At 35.1% G+C, this 20787-nt stretch overlaps 4 protein-coding genes across 6 annotated transcripts; 3 read left to right on the forward strand and 1 right to left on the reverse strand.

The window, feature by feature from the left end:
- Nucleotides 1-1026: 1026 nt before the first annotated feature.
- On the reverse strand, nucleotides 1027-4260 carry LOC116110691 (type IV inositol polyphosphate 5-phosphatase 11). Its single transcript, XM_031396914.1, has 8 exons — nucleotides 4011-4260; nucleotides 3725-3884; nucleotides 3508-3638; nucleotides 3076-3152; nucleotides 2874-2999; nucleotides 1794-1984; nucleotides 1501-1638; nucleotides 1027-1378 (listed from the first exon to the last, which is right to left on the reverse strand). Exons 1-8 carry the CDS (start codon nucleotides 4193-4195, stop codon nucleotides 1190-1192), a joined length of 1197 nt encoding a protein of 398 aa, XP_031252774.1. The 5' UTR covers nucleotides 4196-4260; the 3' UTR covers nucleotides 1027-1189.
- Nucleotides 4261-8274: 4014 nt separating this feature from the next.
- LOC116110603 (F-box/FBD/LRR-repeat protein At1g13570-like) lies at nucleotides 8275-11943 on the forward strand. Of its 3 annotated transcripts, none has more exons than XM_031396808.1 (6): nucleotides 8275-8376; nucleotides 8636-8677; nucleotides 8767-8870; nucleotides 10165-11007; nucleotides 11165-11320; nucleotides 11487-11943. In XM_031396808.1, exons 3-6 carry the CDS (start codon nucleotides 8868-8870, stop codon nucleotides 11763-11765), a joined length of 1281 nt encoding a protein of 426 aa, XP_031252668.1. In that variant the 5' UTR covers nucleotides 8275-8376; nucleotides 8636-8677; nucleotides 8767-8867; the 3' UTR covers nucleotides 11766-11943. The 3 variants fall into 3 exon arrangements, with proteins under 3 accessions (XP_031252668.1, XP_031252670.1, XP_031252669.1); XM_031396809.1 differs by lacking the exon at nucleotides 8275-8376 and adding an exon at nucleotides 8393-8533; XM_031396810.1 differs by lacking the exon at nucleotides 8636-8677 and having other exon boundaries at nucleotides 8352-8376.
- Nucleotides 11944-13258: 1315 nt separating this feature from the next.
- On the forward strand, nucleotides 13259-15991 carry LOC116110652 (protein DETOXIFICATION 33). Its single transcript, XM_031396868.1, has 9 exons — nucleotides 13259-13681; nucleotides 14040-14235; nucleotides 14369-14714; nucleotides 14805-14891; nucleotides 14982-15038; nucleotides 15152-15390; nucleotides 15476-15594; nucleotides 15705-15790; nucleotides 15881-15991. The coding sequence occupies exons 1-9, from the start codon at nucleotides 13409-13411 to the stop codon at nucleotides 15936-15938; spliced, it is 1461 nt and encodes a 486-aa protein (XP_031252728.1). The 5' UTR covers nucleotides 13259-13408; the 3' UTR covers nucleotides 15939-15991.
- Nucleotides 15992-17174: 1183 nt separating this feature from the next.
- On the forward strand, nucleotides 17175-19713 carry LOC116110661 (30S ribosomal protein S9, chloroplastic). The gene is made up of 2 exons (XM_031396882.1): nucleotides 17175-17626; nucleotides 19246-19713. Exons 1-2 carry the CDS (start codon nucleotides 17291-17293, stop codon nucleotides 19531-19533), a joined length of 624 nt encoding a protein of 207 aa, XP_031252742.1. The 5' UTR covers nucleotides 17175-17290; the 3' UTR covers nucleotides 19534-19713.
- The last annotated feature ends 1074 nt before the right edge of the window (nucleotides 19714-20787 follow it).

Raw genomic sequence — 20787 nt, forward strand, 5'->3', positions numbered from 1 at the left:
ACCCGTCTTTAATGGCTCATCGGTCAATACAATCCATGTTTTCCTCTATTTTTGTTTTTTTTGTTTTTAAGGCATCAAAAGCCTTCTTGTATAAATAACATTAACATTATTAATGTTGATATGAAAATCGTATCAACCAAAGAGATCCGATTGATCTTGATGAAATCAGAATAAATGTGTATATAATTAACTGAAATCAAAATGACATATGTGATTAACTGAAATCAATAATATATAATAAAAGAGCAATAAAATAAAGAACACAAAAAGATTTTTAGAGTGATTCGACAAGTTGAATCTTGAGCTTACTTGTTTTTTATTGCTTTTGAGAACTACAAAAAATGAGTCTTTTACTTAGAATAATTTGTTAACACATTTTTCATTGTTTTATGAGGTATTTATACATGATTTTCACAAAAGGAAAGGAGAGATGAATTCGAGATTGCAATCTTGTGATTTTAGTGATTCTGCGTTAAGATTGTACTGCAATCAATGTTAGTCTTATCTCCTTCGAGATATCAAAGATTGGTACTCATCCTTTGATCCGTAGTTGTCAGATTCTAGGTCGAACTACAATTCTGCTAGCTTATGAGATCTTCAATCATCTGCAAAATCACACACAACAATTAACATATACATAACATGTTTTCCACGTGTTTTGAAGTTGATTTGAAACGCCATTTCTGTTAGTTTTAACAACTTGAATTTAAGCTGGCTCAACTTCTATAATGCTTAGCACACAATTTGGTCATTCGCTTTAATATTATTGTTAATTTGTTTGGTGGCAATGGCAAACTAGTCGACGTCAACAAAGATGGCTTAATTAGGTAAAACTACTTCAAACTCTTTCTGATGAAATTTGCAGACTGCCTTTGTATGCAATTTACCAAATCCAACTGCGGTTCCCCACGTGTAGGCTCCATGGCCGAGGAAATTATTGGCTTAGAATATACAAGTTGATTGAATTAATGCTTTTTTAGAAGAGGTCACCATTACGAAATAATAGTTTTCAGTTCATCTCTGAAAGCAAATTCATAAACTGTTTAAAGAATAGTCTGTTAATTGTACAAATGAATCTTTTTCGTTTTGGAGTAATTGGATCGAATTTACACACTTGATAGTATTTAATTACTATACCACGTGATCTTGACAGATAAAGAAGATGGCTGTTTCTTTTTCCGCAAAGGTCTTACGGAAGTATTTTTTTCCCGGTAGGTGGTGACTGTTTGTTAAGTGTTAAGCAGAGGTGAGCTTTCACTGGTTTGTGATCAGAACTGTAAATATCATCAACGGATTTGTAACCATGTAAACTCGCATTGATTTTGTCGGGGTCTTCTATCTTGAACAAGATCCTGTCAGTCCATGATGGAACTCGTACCTAACGAAACAACAAATATGAAAGGGAGGGAAAATTAATGTGTCAGGATCTTCAATATTTTTACTGGCATAAACAAAACAAAAAAGAAAAAAAATATTAAAAAGAAGTAAGATTGTTAATACCTTGTGACTTGTATCGTAGTTGCTGCTTCCAACATTATACTTGAATGTTGGTTTGAATGTGAGTGATCCCTCACAATATCCATTGAAGATTTGCCCTCTTTTGGCCTCTTGTAACAGTTGATCTTTACTGGTCAGCAGCTGTAATTAATGCAAAAATTGTTAGAAAGCTCTTCTATTAAATTGGCAACATAAATTTTGAAAATGATGGTGACTATTGTGCTCATCAGGTTTTGGCCCTTAACAAAGCAGAACTATTTTGGCAAATACATAACAGAAATTGACTGTCTACTTACTTTGTGATGCAGATCTTTCTGTATTAGATTTCTGGTAGGGTGCGTAGTGATACCATTTATCCTGTAGTTGAGGTCCCCCAACCATACTGTTATATGGGCTCGCTTGGCATAAGGGTTTACATTATTGGAGAAAATTTCGTGTGATATGTGCCTGCATTGAGAATTTCTTTCTTCCACATTGCGAGCATGTGCTGCGTGAAAATAGAAAATTAAAATCACGAACAGATACATATATATAACCCCATGTTGAAGTATTTTGGAAATTTAAGAGTCTGCTTAACAGTTTTTTTTTATTGGTTTTGAGGGGTTTTTAATTAAACTGGTTTTGATGTTTTCTAAAACCAGTATTTGCCAGGTTTTTTATACACTGATTTTGATTGGCTCAAAAACCTGTCAAAATCAGTATAGTGTATTTTTGAGGGGTTTATAAAATACACCAAATCGGAGTGTTTTAGTTGGTTTTAAAATTTTATTCCACAAATATCCAATCCACAACAAAACTGTCCCAATTATATAAAAAAAAAAAAAAAGTAACCATATTATATGTATCTCCAACTATATTAGATATAAAATAATTCTAAGCAATCATTAAAAAAAAAATTATCAACATGTCATTTCTAGATGTTTTCTTGGAGAAGTGGAGCTATTATTTTTTAATCATTCTAGATGTTGCAAAGAACGATGAAGAATGGTAGAGAAACTTTATCATATTTGAGTTATAAAATACTAAATAAGTAAAAAACAAATAAAAGACTCTTACCTTATAATTGAAAAAACAAACTCCCAAGTACTGGTTAAAGTTGGGATATTTTTATGGGCATATATGTAAATTTATCATTTTAAAAAACTGTGGAAAATAAACTCTTAAGCATAGGTTGGGTGTTTTAAAAACTGCTACTAAAAACCCCTCAAAACCGCGACGGTAATTTACTTGCAAAACCGTTACAGTGGTTTACTCTCATAACCACTACCATGAAACTCACAAGTGAACCCTAAGGTTAAGGAAAATGGATGTATCATCAAACAAAGACCTTGGCTTCGGCTAGGAATGAAGGAGGGACAAGGGAACAATGAACTTACCAGAGAGATGACAGGAGATGTACACCATTATGATTCCTTTATAATTGATGCGGATTGCCACAGCCCCTTTCTTTCTTCTAATTAATCCTCCAAATCCCCCAACAGAATACTTATCAACCTTTAATTCTACAAAAGAAGCAATGGTCTCAATCTTGTAAACAATGTATCACTTAACTTCAAAACATTATGTTTGGTGCCTTACCTTTGATAAGCAATTCAGAGTTCTTCAGCCCAAACATGTATAACTGCAGAGATTGCATGATGGCTTCTGCAAAGAGGCTACAGGTGTGGAAATAAAAACTAGTAATTAATTAGTGCACTAGAGGTAAAAAGAATTAGAAAAGCAGAAATGGTACTATTAATAACATTCTTCAAACGAAAAAAAAAAAACAAAAAGTCAAGTCTATAAGAGGAATGTATGCTATAGATTAAATGAATGAAGACAGATGGATACTAAGCATCTAATAATCTCATATAAGAATATTTTTCAGCAAATAAATGAATTCTTTGACAAATGAATTTGACATTGAATAATTCATCAATTCATCGAAGATCAATCTGATACGTCTCTGCTCAAGATGAACACCGTTACTGTATTGTATTATTATGAGGTGGAACGGGGTTTGCCGCTTACACGTGAGTTTCAGCAAGAGCTGTCTGCAACAATTGTGCTATGTTTTTTCGAGGGACCTCTTGCAAACCAACTACAAGTAGATCAAACTTGCGGCTGCTCCCAATTAACTTCACCAAATCTTCGTAAGATACCTTCACGAGGCAGCATGCACCCATCTAAATATATAGCAGTGGAAGATAATTAACACATAAGATTGAGAAACTGGTTTCGGCTTTACCTGTCCATTCATGTTCCAAGTCACCACGCAAATGCAGAGGTCCGAATTCTGTAAGAAGTTACAATGATTGTCGACCTCTACTGTCTGTATTCCTTCGTTATTACTTACCAGTTGGTTCTTCATCAAATCCATTTGTTTTCTCTTCAACTTGAAACCTCTTCTGCAAATTTGATAAGCCCGTTTCCATTAATAATTATTAAGACAAAAAGAGAGACGAAGGACAATGCGGGAAGGTTGACTTATAAAACAAAGATCAAGAAATCTTCATGTAATTAATAATTAATACCCTTTAACACCAAGAACTCCGTTGAAATTCCCCATTCTCTGGCCGTGTGATTCACCAAAACAAGCACTTTCTCGGGGTGTAAACTGATTAGACATGCAATGTTTGGAGTAAAACTGGAATTTTTGGGGAGAGAGATGAATGATTGAACGATACAAAAACCATAAATAAACATATACAGCTAGCATGCATATTGACTTAGACCTTGCAGATGAAGTTTATATACAAAAGCGAAGTATTTTTTCTTTAGGCGGTGTAGGTATGAAACAAAAGTCAAGCATCTAAAATCTTCTGTTATATATCTCTTATTTTTGATAAACTAATTTCTCAACAAGTTAGGTTAGGCATGATTGACCATAGAAAGAAGTTAAATCAAACATCACAACGACCTGATAAATGAACACCCAGATTTATGTCAATTATGTAAACGGATAAATGTCCCTTAAAGGGTAATCAAAACTTGTACACTAATAATTTTGAGATATTAGGAAAGGGTGTTCAAAGTTCAAACCAGTAACAATGGCCGTGCTTCTCACAACGGGTGAGCATCTGCCGCCACATTCAAATGTCTAAAAAACAGATTAGTGAAGAAGAAAAAATATAATTTATTTTCTTTAAATAATAATTAAGATGGGAAAAGGCCTAGTTTGTCTCCATACAGGCCGTTGACTTCTGCATACCGCTTTGCGTATGAGACGATTTACTTAATATACGTGTCATCTTCTTAATGGATAACTAAAGTTCCAGGAATTTATTGCGAAATTGGCAAGTTATATTACGTTTCCATGAAGAAAATTGAATTCGATTTTGACAGCAACGACTCTTATATGTAAAGTGTAACGACTCATATATGTAAAGTGTTATGTGAATTTTGAAATCACACGCGATAAAGAAAAATAAAATGAGATAATAAATAGAAAACAATATTTAAAGTGGTTTGGATGTTCAAAAGCGAATCATACGTCTATTGCTATTATATTAATATATGGGTAAAATCAGGTTGTGTATGGCAAACTGAGTTACAATCTAGACAGAATACAAAAAGAGAGAGAGTGTGTATATAAGCTATTTTAGACTAAGATTAATCAATCCCGTAAATGAGAGGGGTTTCCTCTATTTATAATGAGAGAGTGCAAGGTAATAATTACGAGTCTGTAAGTGGGTAAGTGCCGTGTAAATCCTTTTTTGCATCCTATTGGTTATCTACACAAGAAATATCCTCAAATTGCATAGAGTTTGAGCAGGTGGATAATCTCTAACCACTCGCAAGCCTGACACTCACATGATGCACTAAACCATACCTCTTCCGTCACTGCACGACGTGGTAGTGTCTGGACGATACAAAATCTTTCTGAATCATTATTGACTCTTGCTGACGAGAGTCTATGTTAGCCCTAACTTTTCAGGCATAACAGTTTCTATATGGAAACGTAATATAAGTTGCCATGATTACTTTTATTTATAATTTTTAAAATTATAAAAGTAATGAAGATATTTGATAAATTATTATAATGGACAGGCTATAATCAAAATGTGAATATGAATATGAAATGTGCCGGGTTAGACAAAGGAAGCAACGCATTTAATTCACGAACGAATCTTTTATTATATCAAGGGTTAATAACATCAACACCCCTTGAGGATTCAAAGTTTCACAATAAAAAATAACAACATTAGGTCAACACTTACACCTCAAACTGTGAGTGAAGTTAAGATATAATTAATAGAGTGTATTTTATTGTGTAAAGTCTACTTTGTCCTTGTTATTCTATTCAGTTCACAGTCTTAATTTCCGACTTAAATACTTATGATAGAAAACAGTATACTATTATCTTCTTATTAATTAAAGAGTAAACGACATTTTCCCACCCAAGGTTTGGCGAATTGGTGTCATAAATTGCAGATTGCCACCCTTAAATTAACAGAAAACTATTTAATTTAACAGTTAAAAGGGCAAAATGGTCATTTCAAACATGAAAATTTCAAAACAACTCTTTACTTCTCAAATTCACCCCACTGAAAAATTTTAAAATAACCCTTCACTTCTCAAATTCACCCCACCGGCAATTTCAGGCCGTTCCGGCTTGTTTCCGACACAATCGACCCCTCCCAACACCACCATTACAATCCCCTCAACGCCCATATCAAAACCCCTAACCTCCCCGCCTGATTGAACCCCCCAATCGTCGACCGTCGCTTTTAGTATCAATTGGCATTTCATCCAAATTATGGCAGATCTCGGCATCGAAAACCACCCCCAAGACCACCAATAGCATCGTCGGCTTCCCCCCACCAAAACCCCCAACATCACCAACTGCAATTGCTTGCTGATCGCCGTCGCCTCTCCCTTAGGTTTTCATGTTTTGTTGCCCCTTTCCAGCCAAATTCTGGCACCTCGCTGAGGTGTAATCAAGTGGAAAAGTTAGGGGCTTTGGTGAGGAGGATAAGGGGATGCTGATGGTGGTTTCGGGGAGGTCCAATGGTGTCGGAATCAGGCAGGGTTTTGGGCTTGGCCAAGATCTCCTCTGGGGGTTATTTGAGAGAAATTTGAGATGTGGGGATTATTTTGTGAGAAAAGTAACGGTGTTAATTTAAGGGTGAGAATCTGAAATTTATGAAACTAGGGGTGGGAACTTGCATATTCGCCAAACCTTGGTGGGAAAATGTCGTTTACTCTTAATTAAATTATTTACATTATTAATCTATAAAAAAAGTAGCTTTTTTTTTTTGTTGATAAATAAATAAAATAATGATTATTTGATTGACCTCTCCATTGTATCAATACTAAAACTTGTAAAATTAGTTGCTATATCTTTGCTCAAATCATCACCACCGCCCACCAGTACAACCAAAGCCTATACCCTTCTTCTATTTCTGAAATCTTTATGGGCAAATTTCTAGCCTCTTTTGCGAGTTAGAAAGCCAGATAAGTCAAACAAAATTCAGTCCTAAATCAACAAATTAGACCTTGCAAAATTAATTGGCAATCAAAATACATAACAAAAAATAATGGGTTTTAAAAAAAAAAAAATTAAAATTAGAAGAAACCACTGCAAAGACTTTCGCATCTGTCGGCTTACACTCTATTTTAACTGTATCCATAAACTACATCGCTTGCATCGTCAGTCTCTATATCCTTTGATTTGTCACTTTGCAAAGATTCTCTATATTTTTAGCTATGAAAAATATTACACTCACAACCTCTTCTCATAAACTTTCTCTCACAATCCTGATATGGTAGCTTGCAATTGATTAGCTTGTAATAGGTTCCACCTAAGTTCTACTTGATAAATTGTGGTTGACTAATTGCGAACTATCACGTCAGAATTGTGAAAAAAGGTTTTTGAAAATATTGGATAAGGGTACACCCATGATGGGTTACCCCAAGCGACGTGTATGAAATGAAACTGCCAAATGCAGTTTCTCTCTAACCGCTATATATAAAAGAAAAATTTCTTTCTTTTACAATGACACTGTCACTCTCAGAAAAACGAAAAAGAAAATACGCTCTCTCTCTCTCTAGAATTTGGAAAACAGAAATACATTTCGTGGCTTTCTTCTAGATTAACTTTATTGCTTCAGAGATAAGGAGTAGAGGTATTTATGCTGTGTAAATTCATTGTAGTTCATTTATATACAAATGTGATTGCAATGGTGATTATGATCTTGGGATTATGTTAGGATATATGTTATTCTATTTTATTTCCAACAGAAAAGAAATTGTAGGTATAACATTATTTGTTTAGCTATATTATCGCCTCAAACAACTTCTAATGGATAAGCCATTGCTGCCACGACATGCAATATATTTTCTTTTTCCCTATCTATCACTTGTTTGCTATCTACATAATTCAACTACAACACCGTCATTTTCCATCCTTTTTCTTCTAATGTTTGTCTTTGAGGTTAAATCCATAGTTGTTGGTTTTTGTGGTTTGGCTTGGGCCTTGGGTTGTGTGGATTTGTTTCTTGGGAAAAAAACAAAAGATAGTGAAAATATCTGATTTTTTTACTCTAGGTTGAAATTACGGTGGTTGTACTTTGTAGATATTTTTAATTTATTTAAGCTTTTTAAAGATAAATAGATAACTTTTTAAATATAGGTCCCATTGATTGAGTTTTTAACCGGTTGTTTTCTGTTGAACCATCCCGGTTCAGGTTCAAACTTCAAAACCCGCAATGAAAGTGAAACTCTAACAACAGTTTGGGCTTTGGGCTAAAAAGTGTGTCCACTGCGGAGCCCAGTAAGAGTCTTTCATCCGCGTCTTTGTCTCTCAAATTTGTCTGACTTCCTGACAGGAAAAATAAATAAAAGTAAAACAAAAATCCCGCACCTGGGTTTCCATTTCGTTTCTTGTCAAAATGCAATGTAAGACTTTGATTGTTTTGTTATGCTATGATTTTCCCTTCTCTTTTAACCTCCAAATAATGTGGAACCGATCTTTTTATATTTTCTTATATAAGAATCTGAGATTAATCTTTCGATATCGCGTCAATTATGATTAAATAATGTGGATTATTTATAGGTTGCGTTTTTCTTCTATCTCAACTTTAATTTCAGTGTCTTTTTTCACTAATAATTGTTAATCTTCGTTTTTTTTTTAATTTTTTTTTTTTTTTTTTTGAAGATCTCCGAACTCAGAAATACTTGCCCAGACCTGTTTAGAACAGTGAGTATGACATGCTTCGAATGTCCAGATCTCTTTTTGAAATTATAGCACATCGTTATGATTATCTTTGGTGTTGTTTTGTGAATCAGATTTGGCCACTAGAACTATTGTATGGCGGTTTCATAATCTTGTTGAAAGAACAAAGGGTGTTGCCTCGGCTCTGATATCCACATAGCATAATATAAACAGCATGGTAAGTTTGATTATATTGCTAGCTTGTGTTTTAAAGCTGAAAATTTATTATTTTCATTAAACATCTCTGAGAAAGAGAACCTCTTTAATACTGTAATATATGACTAAAAGGTTCTCTCAGGTAAAAATTTTGTGGCATTGCCAGATTCCTAGTTAAAAAAGTTGAGAATATTAATGAGGGGGAAGTTTGCTCACTAAGAACATTAACTTGAATCGGATAATATTAATTAGTACTTTGTTGGACCCTTAATTAGAATTTATCGGAATTAACATAGGCACCATAGTTGGCGTTGTCTTTGAAACTTTGATGGAGCTTGAATATTTTTAAATGTAAGAAGGATGGTTTAGAGGTTTGCAACATCGGCAATGGGTGCCTTCTCTCTTCTATTTGTTATATCCATTTTATTTGTTTCTTGTCCTTCTTGCTTGCATAATTGGTAAGGGTCTCCCTTGGTAACGTATCATTTGTGGAACTGCTTGTGTTGTGCACATGGTGAGGGTATATAGTGAGTTAATTACTTGTCCAAATTGATGTCTGGAAGGTTGTTCTACAGGAACTCTTTTATTCTGCATGTGTCATGACCAAGCATCCCTTCTTGCAAATGGGGTCATCTTGATGTTCTTGTCCTGGCAAAACTACAGCTTCCTTATAAAATGAATTAACCGTTTTAGTCTTCCTTTTATTTGTTTTTTGGAATTTGCTTGAAGAAATTACATTACGTGAGTACACCTCTATTTGGAGATTCTATATTAAAGTTAGGGCAAATAATTTTGCTAATTGCTACAATTGCATATTCCTCAGTCTGTTTCCTTCAGTTGAATGCTGATGCCAATGTTGACAGTTAGTAGCTGTACTTGCCACTGCTAATAAATATGGAGACTTCACTTGTGAGGATTCCTTTTTGTTCATACGGCTTTAATAAATGCGTGATACTTAAGAGGAATGTTGCTTAGGAAAATTTGCAATTCGATTAATAATATTTGTGTATTCCTTTTATATGCACTTATCATTTTTTCCCTTATCTGTGAAATTTGTGATGGAATATAGAAAATTGATGGATTTTTATTGATTGAAAATTTAGTACCTTCATTTGAATTATTATTTCTTCTCTCTCTTCAATGCATGCTTACTAAATTGAAACAAGGAAAAATAACTAACATTCTACCTGGGTTAGCCTGATTACTTAAACGAGTTTAATTTTATATTTTTCTTTTTAAATATAGACACGATAAAGGCCCAAGGCTCCCCATATATCCATATTTCATTTGTGTGTTTTCTCCCTTTAATATTTCAGAAGAAGAGGGAACCACCTGAGTTACCTTGTAAAATAGAGACAGAGCTAGACAGGATCAGCAGCTTACCAGCATACGTGATAGACCAAATTTTATCCCAGTTGTCGATTAGGGATGCTGTGAGGACAAGTGTTTTGTCAAGAAAATGGAGATACAAATGGGCTACAATTCCACATCTTGTGTTTGATAATCAGTGTGTATCTTTTTCCCAAGATCAGACACTTGTTAAGAATAAGCTTGTGAACATTGTTGATCATGTTCTCTTACTTCACAATGGGCCAATACTGAAGTTTAAACTCTCTCACCGAGATCTTCTAGGTGTCAGTGACATTGATCGATGGATTCTCCATGTATCAAGAATCTGCATCAAAGAATTCATACTTGAGATTTGGAAGGGGCAGCGTTACAAGGTGCCTTCTAGTTTATTCTCTTGCCAAAATTTGATTCATTTGGAGCTATTTAATTGTTTGCTGAAACCTCCATCAACATTCAAAGGCTTCAGGCATTTGAAGAGTCTCGATCTTCAGCACATTACCCTTTCCCAGGATGTGTTTGAAAATTTAATTTCAAGCTGTCCCCTGCTCGAGAGATTAACATTGATGAATTTTGATGGTTTCACTCATCTTAAAATTGATGCACCCAATCTCCAGTTTTTTGATATTGGGGGTGTTTTTGATGATGTTATTTTCGAGAACACCTTCCATTTAGCTTTAGTTTCCATTGGTTTGTACGTAAATGTCAAAACTGAGCTACCCATGGCTCCAGGGAATTCTGGAAAACTACTTAGGTTCTTTGTTCATCTTCCTCATATCCGCAGGCTAGAGGTTCAGAGTTATTTTTTAAAGGTAATGTTCGGAGTCATTACTCCAACTCTTGTTTTTCAAATGATCTGTAAATTCCAGTGCATTGTTTCAATTCATCAGGATGTCCATCTGCCACCTCTATTATATTTGTGTGAGATTTTAACTTATGCCTTTACTCTATGTGTTCTATTTTCTCCAGTATCTAGCCATTGGCAATGTGCCAAGCAGGTTGCCTCGTCCATGTGCTGATTTGAATTATCTTTCTATACGCATAAATTTCAATGATTTGGAGGAGTGTTTAGCTGCTTTATGCCTCTTGAGAAGTTCTCCTAATCTACAAGAACTAGAGATGCTGGTTGGTTAATTTGCTTTGTTCAATTTTTGTTAATTAACAATGTGATTTTGTCTGAATTAATGCCATTTGAATGCTTTAACCTACCTGGTTAACTGATATACTGATTGAAAATCCATTTCTGATTTGGAGGAATTTGCAAGATTCTAACATATTGGACTGCATGTAGGCTCGCCCGGAGGATAATTGTATCGGTGTTCTCACAAGCTTTTGGGATGATGATCACTGGAACTCTATGTTTCCCCAGCTGCAGATAGTGAAGATAGTGGGCATCTCTGGTATAAAATCCGAATTGGAGTTTATCAACTTTGTGCTTTCAAACTCTCCTGCACTTGAGAGGATGACTGTCAAGCCTGCTTCTGCTGATGGAGGATGGGATATGCTGAAAGAATTGCTGAGATTCCGACGTGCCTCAGTGCAAGCAGAAGTCATCTTTTTGGACCCTTAACAATCTGTGTGGGTCTTGGCAGCCGGAGAGAGACTTGAAAATGTTAAAAAGTGTGTGAATGTATCTTATTTCTTTCAACTCTTACCCAAAACAAGCAATATCATTGTAATTAATCTTGCGGAAGCATGTTGTTAAAGAATAGTGTTAATAACCAAACGGTCAGCATGCTCCTTTGTCATTCTTTTTTGGAATTATAACACTTACTCCTTTTTCCTAGCAAAAAGAAAATAAAAAAAAAAAGAAAAAAAAAAAAGTATTGATAAACAATGAGCTGTGTTGGAGCTGCATGGAGCCATGATTCTTTTCTTTGTCATGCTTATAGCTGCATATTTGTCCAAAACAAATGAAGTTTCATAATGGGTAGCAGTGTGAACTTGTAGGTCTTCGCCTTGTGTCATCTTCTACCTGGGTTTTAGACAATTTGTTGCAAAGTCAACAGGAACACCAATCCTTGAGGGTTGCTAGGCGCTAGCTATCAAATCAGCTATAACCTGACAGTTGATGGATATGGAGATTGGAGAGCAGTAAGCTTATTGTTTATAGAAGTAGTTTTTCATTGAATGTTAGAATGTTTAGTATTGAATTTGGTAAAAAAATCTTTCTTATAGAGAAGGCGATTGGTTATAAAAAATTAAATCAATCCATAGAGAGATATATAAATAAATTAAGCGTAAATGTAATTGAGCATTAATATATGGACTTCTGGTTCTGGGTCAATGGAAAGGCAGTTATTACCAAATTCTCTTTCTACCACTTTCATCCTTTTAATTTCGGTGGACCAAACTCAGTAAAGGAGAAAAATTATTGGCTTTTGAGTTTGATTGTGATAGACTTCATCTTCCTTTCCTTGCAAATCAAGAATTTACGTGGGAATTAATTATTTTTGTCTTCGTGAAATAAAATAGATTGAGCATTGTTGAAGGAGTTGTTCATCTTCACCTACTTTTCTACTCTAAACCCAACCTGAAAATTTAGCTACCACGTCAAAATCTTCCCCACCAAATATTTATATATATATATGAGTTTTTAAAGTTGTTTGGTAGGTCCCAATAGTCTCGACATATTCAATTTGTTCAACTATCGTCGTTTTCATTTAATGAAAAGGAGTTTGTCAAATGTATTTTGGTAAGGTTTACCGATGTCATTAAATATTGCCAACTCAAATCAAACTTCTTCAATTCCCCTAAAAATGGTACACATTTTCCAAGTCCCAACTAACACCTATTAGGTTTCAACGAGGGAGTCAACTACTTATAGTAACAAAACTCCTATATATATATATATGTATATATATATATGGGAGGTGTGCTGCTAGTAATGCACATGAGGACAAGAAGGATGAATTAAATAAAAGGACAAAAGCCCCGTGTGTCTAACTCTCAACGTAAGTCGACGGTGGCTGTTAACAGCCATTCTTTATGGGATTTTGGTAAGTTATAACCACCTTTCAAACAATCTTAAGTCCATATCTAATCTAACTAACTTGTAAAAAAGAAGCACAGATCCATAGACCAAGCTCCAAACCCTAATTCTCTTTGCATATAATAAATACTTCAAGAAGTACAAACTCATTCTTAAGCAGTAGTAAATTAGTAATATCTTCGGTAGCTCTAGCTCTTGGTTTGTAGTAGAACCTTAGAGCCATGGCCGTGGAAACTACTCCACTTCTTGATAACCAAACAGTCAGCCAAACCAATGGAGATGATGAGCAGAACAAACCAGTTACTTTTGTCAAGGAGTTTGGCTATGAATCAAAAAAGTTATGGAAAATTGCTGGGCCAGCAATCTTTACTGCCATTTGTCAGTACTCACTTGGTGCACTTACTCAAACATTTGCTGGTCTTGTTAGTGAAATTGACCTCGCTGCTGTGGCCGTCGAGAACTCTGTCATTGCGGGTCTTGCTTATGGAGTCATGGTGAGTTCTCTATTTACTTTTAACAATTTCCTAGTTAGTGGAAAGCTTTTTTGGCCTGCATTTGCAATGCATATATAAGCTGGGTGGAGTTGAAGTAGGCGTTAGTATATCCACCATCCAGAGCAGTTGCTTTGGCTAGGACTTTTGTATTTTACTATGATAACATAACAAGTTAAAAAGAATTTGAGTAGGATGTTGATTCTAGAAATGGTAAGAGATAAAGTGAGGAAGCTTGTGATTTGAAAGTGCTCTGCTTTTAAGTAACTTTAGTTAGTACTAGTAGCAGTCGGTAAACTTACGAAGTTGCTATTTACCCAAATAATAGGGGCTTGTGTTAATTTTGGTTTAATAAATGCAGTTGGGAATGGGCAGTGCACTGGAGACACTATGTGGGCAAGCATATGGTGCAGGGAGACTGAGAATGTTGGGAATATATATGCAGAGATCATGGGTCATTCTGCTCACTACAGCTTGCTGTCTTCTTCCCATTTATATTTGGTCTCCACCAATTCTTGAGCTCTTTGGAGAGACCACTGAAATCTCCCAAGCTGCTGGTTGGTGCCTTTTTTGTTTTATGCTGTTTATGACACTAAAATTCTAATTCTATTATTTAATTTAAAATGATTTTTCTTTATGATGAAATTATGTGTATTATGTAAATAACTATGCAGTGACATTTTGATGCAGGTAAATTTGCTCTGTGGATGATTCCACAATTGTTTGCTTATGCAATAAATTTTCCGATTCAAAAATTCTTACAATCACAGAGGAAAGTCTTGGTGATGGCGTGGATATCAGCCATCGTTCTGGTGCTACATGCAGTTTTTAGCTGGCTTCTGATATTGAAACTTGGTTGGGGCTTAACCGGAGCAGCAATCACTCTTAATGTGTCGTGGTGGCTCATAGATATTCTGCAATTATTGTACATTTTCATAACCAAGTCAGATGGTGCGTGGAGTGGATTCTCATGGCTAGCATTTGCAGATTTGTGGGGCTTTGTCAAACTTTCCTTGGCTTCTGCAGTTATGCTATGGTATATATCTCTCAGCCTGCTCACTAAATTAAGAGTTGTATCATATAGATGTTGTACTGATAGTGTTTCTTTTTGGAATTTTGATTTCAGCCTGGAGTTTTGGTACTTGATGATATTGATAGTGATAACAGGCCGCTTGTCTAACCCTTTGATTCCAGTTGATGCCATTTCTATCTGGTAGGTTGTTAATATAATTTATTGAGCATGGAAGAAGAAACAAAATCAAGAATCAACTATAATATCAATTTGTAACATCTTGTTTTGCAGTATGAACATTCAAGGTTGGGATGCAATGATTGCACTTGGATTTAACGCCGCAATCAGGTGTTGCTCCTGCATTTAATTAACTTCTAGTCACTTATGCCATCATGTTATATTTAATTTCATAGAAAACAGCCATTTGTGCGAATGACTTACAACTGATGTTTTTGTTACAGTGTGAGAGTATCAAATGAACTTGGAGCTGGTAACTCTAGGGCTGCAAAATTTTCAGTTGTAGTGGTCTCTCTCACATCCATCTCCATTGGTGTTTGTTGCATGATATTGGTGTATGCCACCAGAGATTATTTCCCTTACCTCTTCACCTCTAGTGACGCAGTTGCCGAGGAAACTACCCATCTTGCTATCCTCCTGGCATTTACTGTACTTCTCAACAGTCTGCAACCAGTCTTGTCTGGTAACCTACTGAAACATTTTCTTGTTAGTTTGCCTCTGAAATTAAAGTTCCATCTCTTTAAATATTGGTTTCGTTTGGTGTCAAGGTGTTGCTGTTGGAGCTGGATGGCAAGCTCTTGTTGCATACATCAACATCGGATGCTATTACATTGTTGGACTGCCACTCGGCATAGTCTTGGGATTCACATTGGATTTTGGAGTTGAGGTGAAATAATTTTATATAACTATTTCTATTCTCCAGTACTTTTTTCTTGTTCATTTTTATAATGAAATCAAGACTTTATAAAAATCCAAAATTTTACTTGTGCTCTGCAGGGTATCTGGGGAGGAATGATTGGAGGAATTTGTTTGCAAACCATAATTTTGATAGTGGTTACTTCAATAACCAATTGGAAAACAGAAGTCAGTATCTCAAATCCATTCTTTATTTCCTTGCCTATGATATTTAACCACATTACATTTCATTAATTGGGTTGAACGGTTAAATTTGCAGCTGAACAAGCAGAAAGCCGTGTTCGGAAATGGGGAGGATCAATTGCAGATCATTAACAAGTCTTACAGTTTTGAGGGGCGCAATGAGAAATGGGGTTTTGGATGGAGCATAACCGGCATTACTCATCTGGGTTAAGAGTTAAAAAGAGAGGTTCATGTTGGTGAACCAATTTATAAATTGGTAAGGAAAGAAAGAATGAATTTGTGATTTTGTCCTCATTTGAAGAGGGGGGATGGCGCGGACCCATGGGTTTTTGGTGTATTTAGTAGCGGTTTGGTTATTCAATTTTGTTTACCAAGGGCTTACTAACTTAATTTCATCGAATAATGTGTATTCTATTCTCACCAACTTTTGAAATTTCATTTAGTTAACCCATGCTCAATCAGCTCTGAACCAGTACATCATTTAATCTTGAAATCATTGTTCCACAATTCTGTGCATCATCAAGTTCAAGTAATCCAGTTAATAATCGGACAAAAGGACATAAGAGTTCCAATATGAGCAAACAAAAATGGTCAAAATCACTTCATTACTGTTGTAACCTATAAACTGTCTCACTTCTAAATTCAATCCTCACGACTATTAGAAGAGATAACCATTAATTTTAAGACCCATAAGAATTAGTTGAGGTACGCTCAAGCTATCCCTAATTACCAAAAAAAAAAAAAAAAAAAATTACAACCCATAAATTCATCATACACCCATTTTGTTAAGAAATGGGAGCTGATATTGAATCATCACGCATGCTAAATTACACTCAGCTTCAGCTTTAATAATGAAAACATGATCTTTTCTTTCTATCTCCCACACAATCTTTGACATCTCTTTTCTTTTCTTTTGGTTTTTGTTTTATTTAGATTATATAATTTATATTTATGGTGCTTAATTGTATAATAATTGGATTAATATTTATTGGAACATAACATAGTGAAATTAATAATAAATTCAGGTCTAAATATCGGAGAGACACGAATTTGATATCTAGTTTTGATAGTAATATATTAGGTGTGGGGATTTAATCACAAATTCAGGCGTATTGGAAGCAATATTTCCCCAAAAAAATAAACCATAAAATACCTTGAATTATTGTTTTTCAAACCTTAATTAAAAAGAAAAATAATATAATTATAGAAGGATATGTATCGAATTCATGTACCGAATATATTAATAGACGATTAGAATTTCATCGCATCTTTAGGTACACGAATTTTATGCGCATCCAAACGCCGTCTTGTGGCTTTGAGATAAAACGACAATGCGTTTCTGAAGCTTATGTATTGACTCTAAATCATACGACATCGTTTGCTATCACCAACATAATCCCTTCATCTCTTCCCATCCTCTCAAAACCCCCCGCACTGCAACTGAAGCTTAATTTATCCGTTTTTTCTCCAAACTCGAAACCACCATGGCCCTTTCTATATCCTCTCTCACGTCTTCGTTTTCTTCTCTCTCATTTTCCTCCCAAATTTCTCAGCAACCAAACACTTCTCTCTCATTTAAGCAATCCAAATCCATATCCATTGCGCCAATCTTTAAAACTCCTAAACTAGTTGTATCCGCCACAGTAGCTTCCCCGGCTGAACGAGAAACAACAAATCTCAAGAAGTACGTTAAATCGCGACTTCCTGGTGGATTTGCCGCGCAAACTATAATCGGGACTGGTCGCAGAAAATGCGCCATAGCTCGCGTGGTCCTACAAGAAGGCAACGGACAGGTCATCATCAACTATCGCGACGCTAAGGTTCCTTTTCTCTTTTACTATCTCTCTTTGTAAGTTGCGTCGTCTAATCTTTATTCATGTCGGGAGGTATGATGCTTATTGGTTCCCGAAACTGCTCTTTGACTGAAATTAAACCTAATGAGTACATACATTGTTTAAAAATAAAATTTCTAAGGTTTGGTCGTTTGAAATTTTGTGGAGGATTTTGTGCATTATAGAGTTGGAGTCCAAACCGCAGTAACTTGTGGAAATTTGCAGGCTTGCAAAAAAGGGGCTTAGCCAGGGTCATAATTATGCTTTCATGAAGCATGGTATTCTGTTTTTCAAATACAATGCCAGATAGTATAGAAGCGCACTAATATACAATAAAACTTTCATATTCTTAAATATATATTAGCATATTCATAAAAAATACTGTATCTTTTAATAACAATGAATTTAAAAGTATCATAAGGTTGATTTTGTACAGAAAATTAAAAAGAGGTTTAAAGGAAGAGGATGCAGTTTGGAATACTTTATTTCCGGCATTTCTAAATTACTAATACTGATTTCTTGTACAGTTATATAGTGATATTCATCTAAAGAATATAACACTTTATATACGTCATTATAATTTATTATTACACTTTATATCAACAGTGTTTACAAAAGAAATATACACCTTGATGCAAAGAGAAGCAATGTATTAAAGAGTTGAAGTCCTATTTTAAAACACTTTGAAATGGTAAAAATTGATGAGATATTAGACGGTCAGTGGGACTACCTACTTGAATTGGCCACTTTTATCCCATATAAATACTAATCAGTATGAGTCTTGAGCAAATTTCCAGAAGGCCGAACCTGAATTTGTTGTTGTATCTCAAATATTCAAGAAAAGTTGTTAGGATTATTCAGAGGTTCTGTAGTGGCCACCCTAGGCCATTACACTGCATCGCCCATGCTTGCGATATAGTCAGTGCCATCCTTCATTTTGGGACCAAAGATGTTTCGAAGTTGTATTACACAATAATTACTTGTGGATTTTCTTTTCTTTTTCCTTTAGCTGGAGACAACTAGTTTAATAGACTCCAAAGCTCCAAGGTGCATAGCCTAGTATTATGGATATATTTGCTAGCCTGCACAATTTTGGTCAAGGCACTCATCTGGATTAAGCTCAACCTAAATGTTGGAGGAAAACCTGAACTTAGAAATTTTGGACCCTGAAAACTGTGTTGATTATTCCAGCAGAATTGGAGTTGATCTCAATTCTGTTCAAAATGAAACTCTACTCAACTCACTGAAGATTATGGGAGGGATGTATGATATTGTTTTATTTTGGTTTCCTTGTCATGAAAGAGTCTCTATTTGGCCATCTGTGTAATAAATCCATAGTTTTATGCATTGAAGGATTGTGGTTTTTTTGGCTCATGTGTGACAAAGCAAGTCCCTTTTCGATAGTAGGCCTTTTATATGAAATAAAAGAACAAGCCTGCAAAGTTTTGGAGTTATATTTTCAGCTGAGGATGATAGCAACTATTCTGGTGGTTCTCTATATGGCGGATCTCTGAATGATCTTAATAGATTGCTTTGCTTATTAGTTTTCTTGATTTTCTAATATGTTTATGCAGTCCTCGTGATTTGCTTCTTTTAACGTTCTACAGGAATATCTTCAAGGAAATCCACTGTGGCTACAGTACATAAAAGTCCCATTGGTAACTTTGGGTTATGAAAGTAGCTATGATGTGTTTGTCAAAGCTCATGGAGGTGGCCTATCTGGTCAAGCTCAGGCAATATCGCTTGGCATTGCTCGTGCATTGTTGAAGGTGAGCGAGGATCATAGACCCCCTCTAAGAAAGGAAGGGCTTCTGACCAGGGATTCTCGAGTAGTAGAGAGGAAGAAAGCTGGTCTCAAGAAAGCCCGTAAAGCACCACAATTTTCCAAGCGTTGAGGTTGGAGTTGCATTGCAATGCACTTTTATTTGTACACCTATTTCTGTTGTGTATCTATGAAGAGTCTCTTACATTTCAATTCCTGAAGTATGTACTTTAGATTCAGATATCATACAATTTTTAAAAGCATCTTTGGTAGATGGTTAACATAATCCAAATATTCCTGGCAATTTTGTGAATGATGAGTTCCTTTAATGAAGATTTTTGAAGTCATGAATTTTTATTAATAGGGGAGGTTAACTGAATCAAAATCTGAACGTGTCAAAAATTTTGACGTTATTTTGGACTCTAAACTGCAATAATTTATCATGCTCAAATTAATCTTGAGAAAAAAAAACTCAATTTTGTGATATATCTTTGCTTTCGGCGGATTTTTACGTTTACACAAAAGCGTTTGAACTGGTATCGGATATTGCTTATGGGCATTGCTTTGCCCCAACCATCTGGAGTAAACTGAATTTACTGAATTCTGAACCTTTCATTTTATACATAATGAGAGACAATAGGAGAAATAAGAAATTTCATGGTAGGTGTAGGTCTAGGAAAGGAAAGGAAAGGAATGCATATAATTTGTCTTTGCAGAAAGTCAGAAACTTAAATGTACACGTCGGATATCTTAATGAAACTAATAAACCAGTAATTTCAAGCCACGTATAAACTGGCGATTGTGAGTGTTTTTTTAAGGGCAAACCTCGTTTCACAAAATTTCTTAGCTCGTTAATAGTTTTAGTAGTTCACTAACTTTAGCACCGTCAGCACGTCAGTCTGCATCTCACAAAAAAGAAAAAGAAAAGAAAAAAGGGATAAAAATCTAGCCAAAACAGTCAATACAGGGCAACAGCGTTTCAGATGTAACGGCATTCCACGGCCTATAAAGAGTTTGTTTGGTGAGCAATTTTGCTTCCTTATTCGACGCTTTTCATTTTCCCGAGAAAACAAAACCAAATAAAGTGCCCCTGATTTTCCCGGGAAAATTGTTTCTTCCATCGAACCGTGATATTTTTACATTTATTTATTATATTTATTCAGAATGGGGGATTACGGAATTAGTGACGATGATCATTGTTATTCGTACGGTGATAACGATGACGATTATGACGATTATGATAGTAGAGATGAATTACAAGCGGCTGAGACTGAGTGGTGTGTGCGCCAATCTACTGCTTCATCGAGTAAGGTAGGCTTTAGTTTTTATTTTTATTTTTATTTTTACTTTGTCTTAGGTTTTTCTTTCTTTAAATATACTTAAATTG

Source organism: Pistacia vera, unplaced genomic scaffold (genome assembly GCF_008641045.1).
Source record: "Pistacia vera cultivar Batoury unplaced genomic scaffold, PisVer_v2 Contig609, whole genome shotgun sequence".
In the NCBI taxonomy this organism is placed as follows: domain Eukaryota; kingdom Viridiplantae; phylum Streptophyta; class Magnoliopsida; order Sapindales; family Anacardiaceae; genus Pistacia; species Pistacia vera.

What these genes read in the sequence shown, in the direction of transcription:
- LOC116110603 (XM_031396808.1), top strand. An exon ending in TTCAGAGTTATTTTTTAAAG is followed by an intron (nt 11,008 to 11,164) that starts GTAATGTTCGGA and finishes TATTTTCTCCAG; the next exon opens with TATCTAGCCATTGGCAATGT. An exon ending in TACAAGAACTAGAGATGCTG is followed by an intron (nt 11,321 to 11,486) that starts GTTGGTTAATTT and finishes GACTGCATGTAG; the next exon opens with GCTCGCCCGGAGGATAATTG.
- LOC116110652 (XM_031396868.1), top strand. Translation starts at nt 13,409, where the DNA reads ATGGCCGTGGAAACTACTCCACTTCTTGATAACCAAACAGTCAGCCAA. An exon ending in GTCTTGCTTATGGAGTCATG is followed by an intron (nt 13,682 to 14,039) that starts GTGAGTTCTCTA and finishes TAATAAATGCAG; the next exon opens with TTGGGAATGGGCAGTGCACT. An exon ending in TCTGCAACCAGTCTTGTCTG is followed by an intron (nt 15,391 to 15,475) that starts GTAACCTACTGA and finishes TTTGGTGTCAAG; the next exon opens with GTGTTGCTGTTGGAGCTGGA.
- LOC116110661 (XM_031396882.1), top strand. Translation starts at nt 17,291, where the DNA reads ATGGCCCTTTCTATATCCTCTCTCACGTCTTCGTTTTCTTCTCTCTCA. An exon ending in TCAACTATCGCGACGCTAAG is followed by an intron (nt 17,627 to 19,245) that starts GTTCCTTTTCTC and finishes AACGTTCTACAG; the next exon opens with GAATATCTTCAAGGAAATCC.
- LOC116110691 (XM_031396914.1), bottom strand. Translation starts at nt 4,195, where the DNA reads ATGCTAGCTGTATATGTTTATTTATGGTTTTTGTATCGTTCAATCATT. An exon ending in CTTGGAACATGAATGGACAG is followed by an intron (nt 3,639 to 3,724) that starts GTAAAGCCGAAA and finishes TGCCTCGTGAAG; the next exon opens with GTATCTTACGAAGATTTGGT. An exon ending in GCTCTTGCTGAAACTCACGT is followed by an intron (nt 3,153 to 3,507) that starts GTAAGCGGCAAA and finishes CCACACCTGTAG; the next exon opens with CCTCTTTGCAGAAGCCATCA.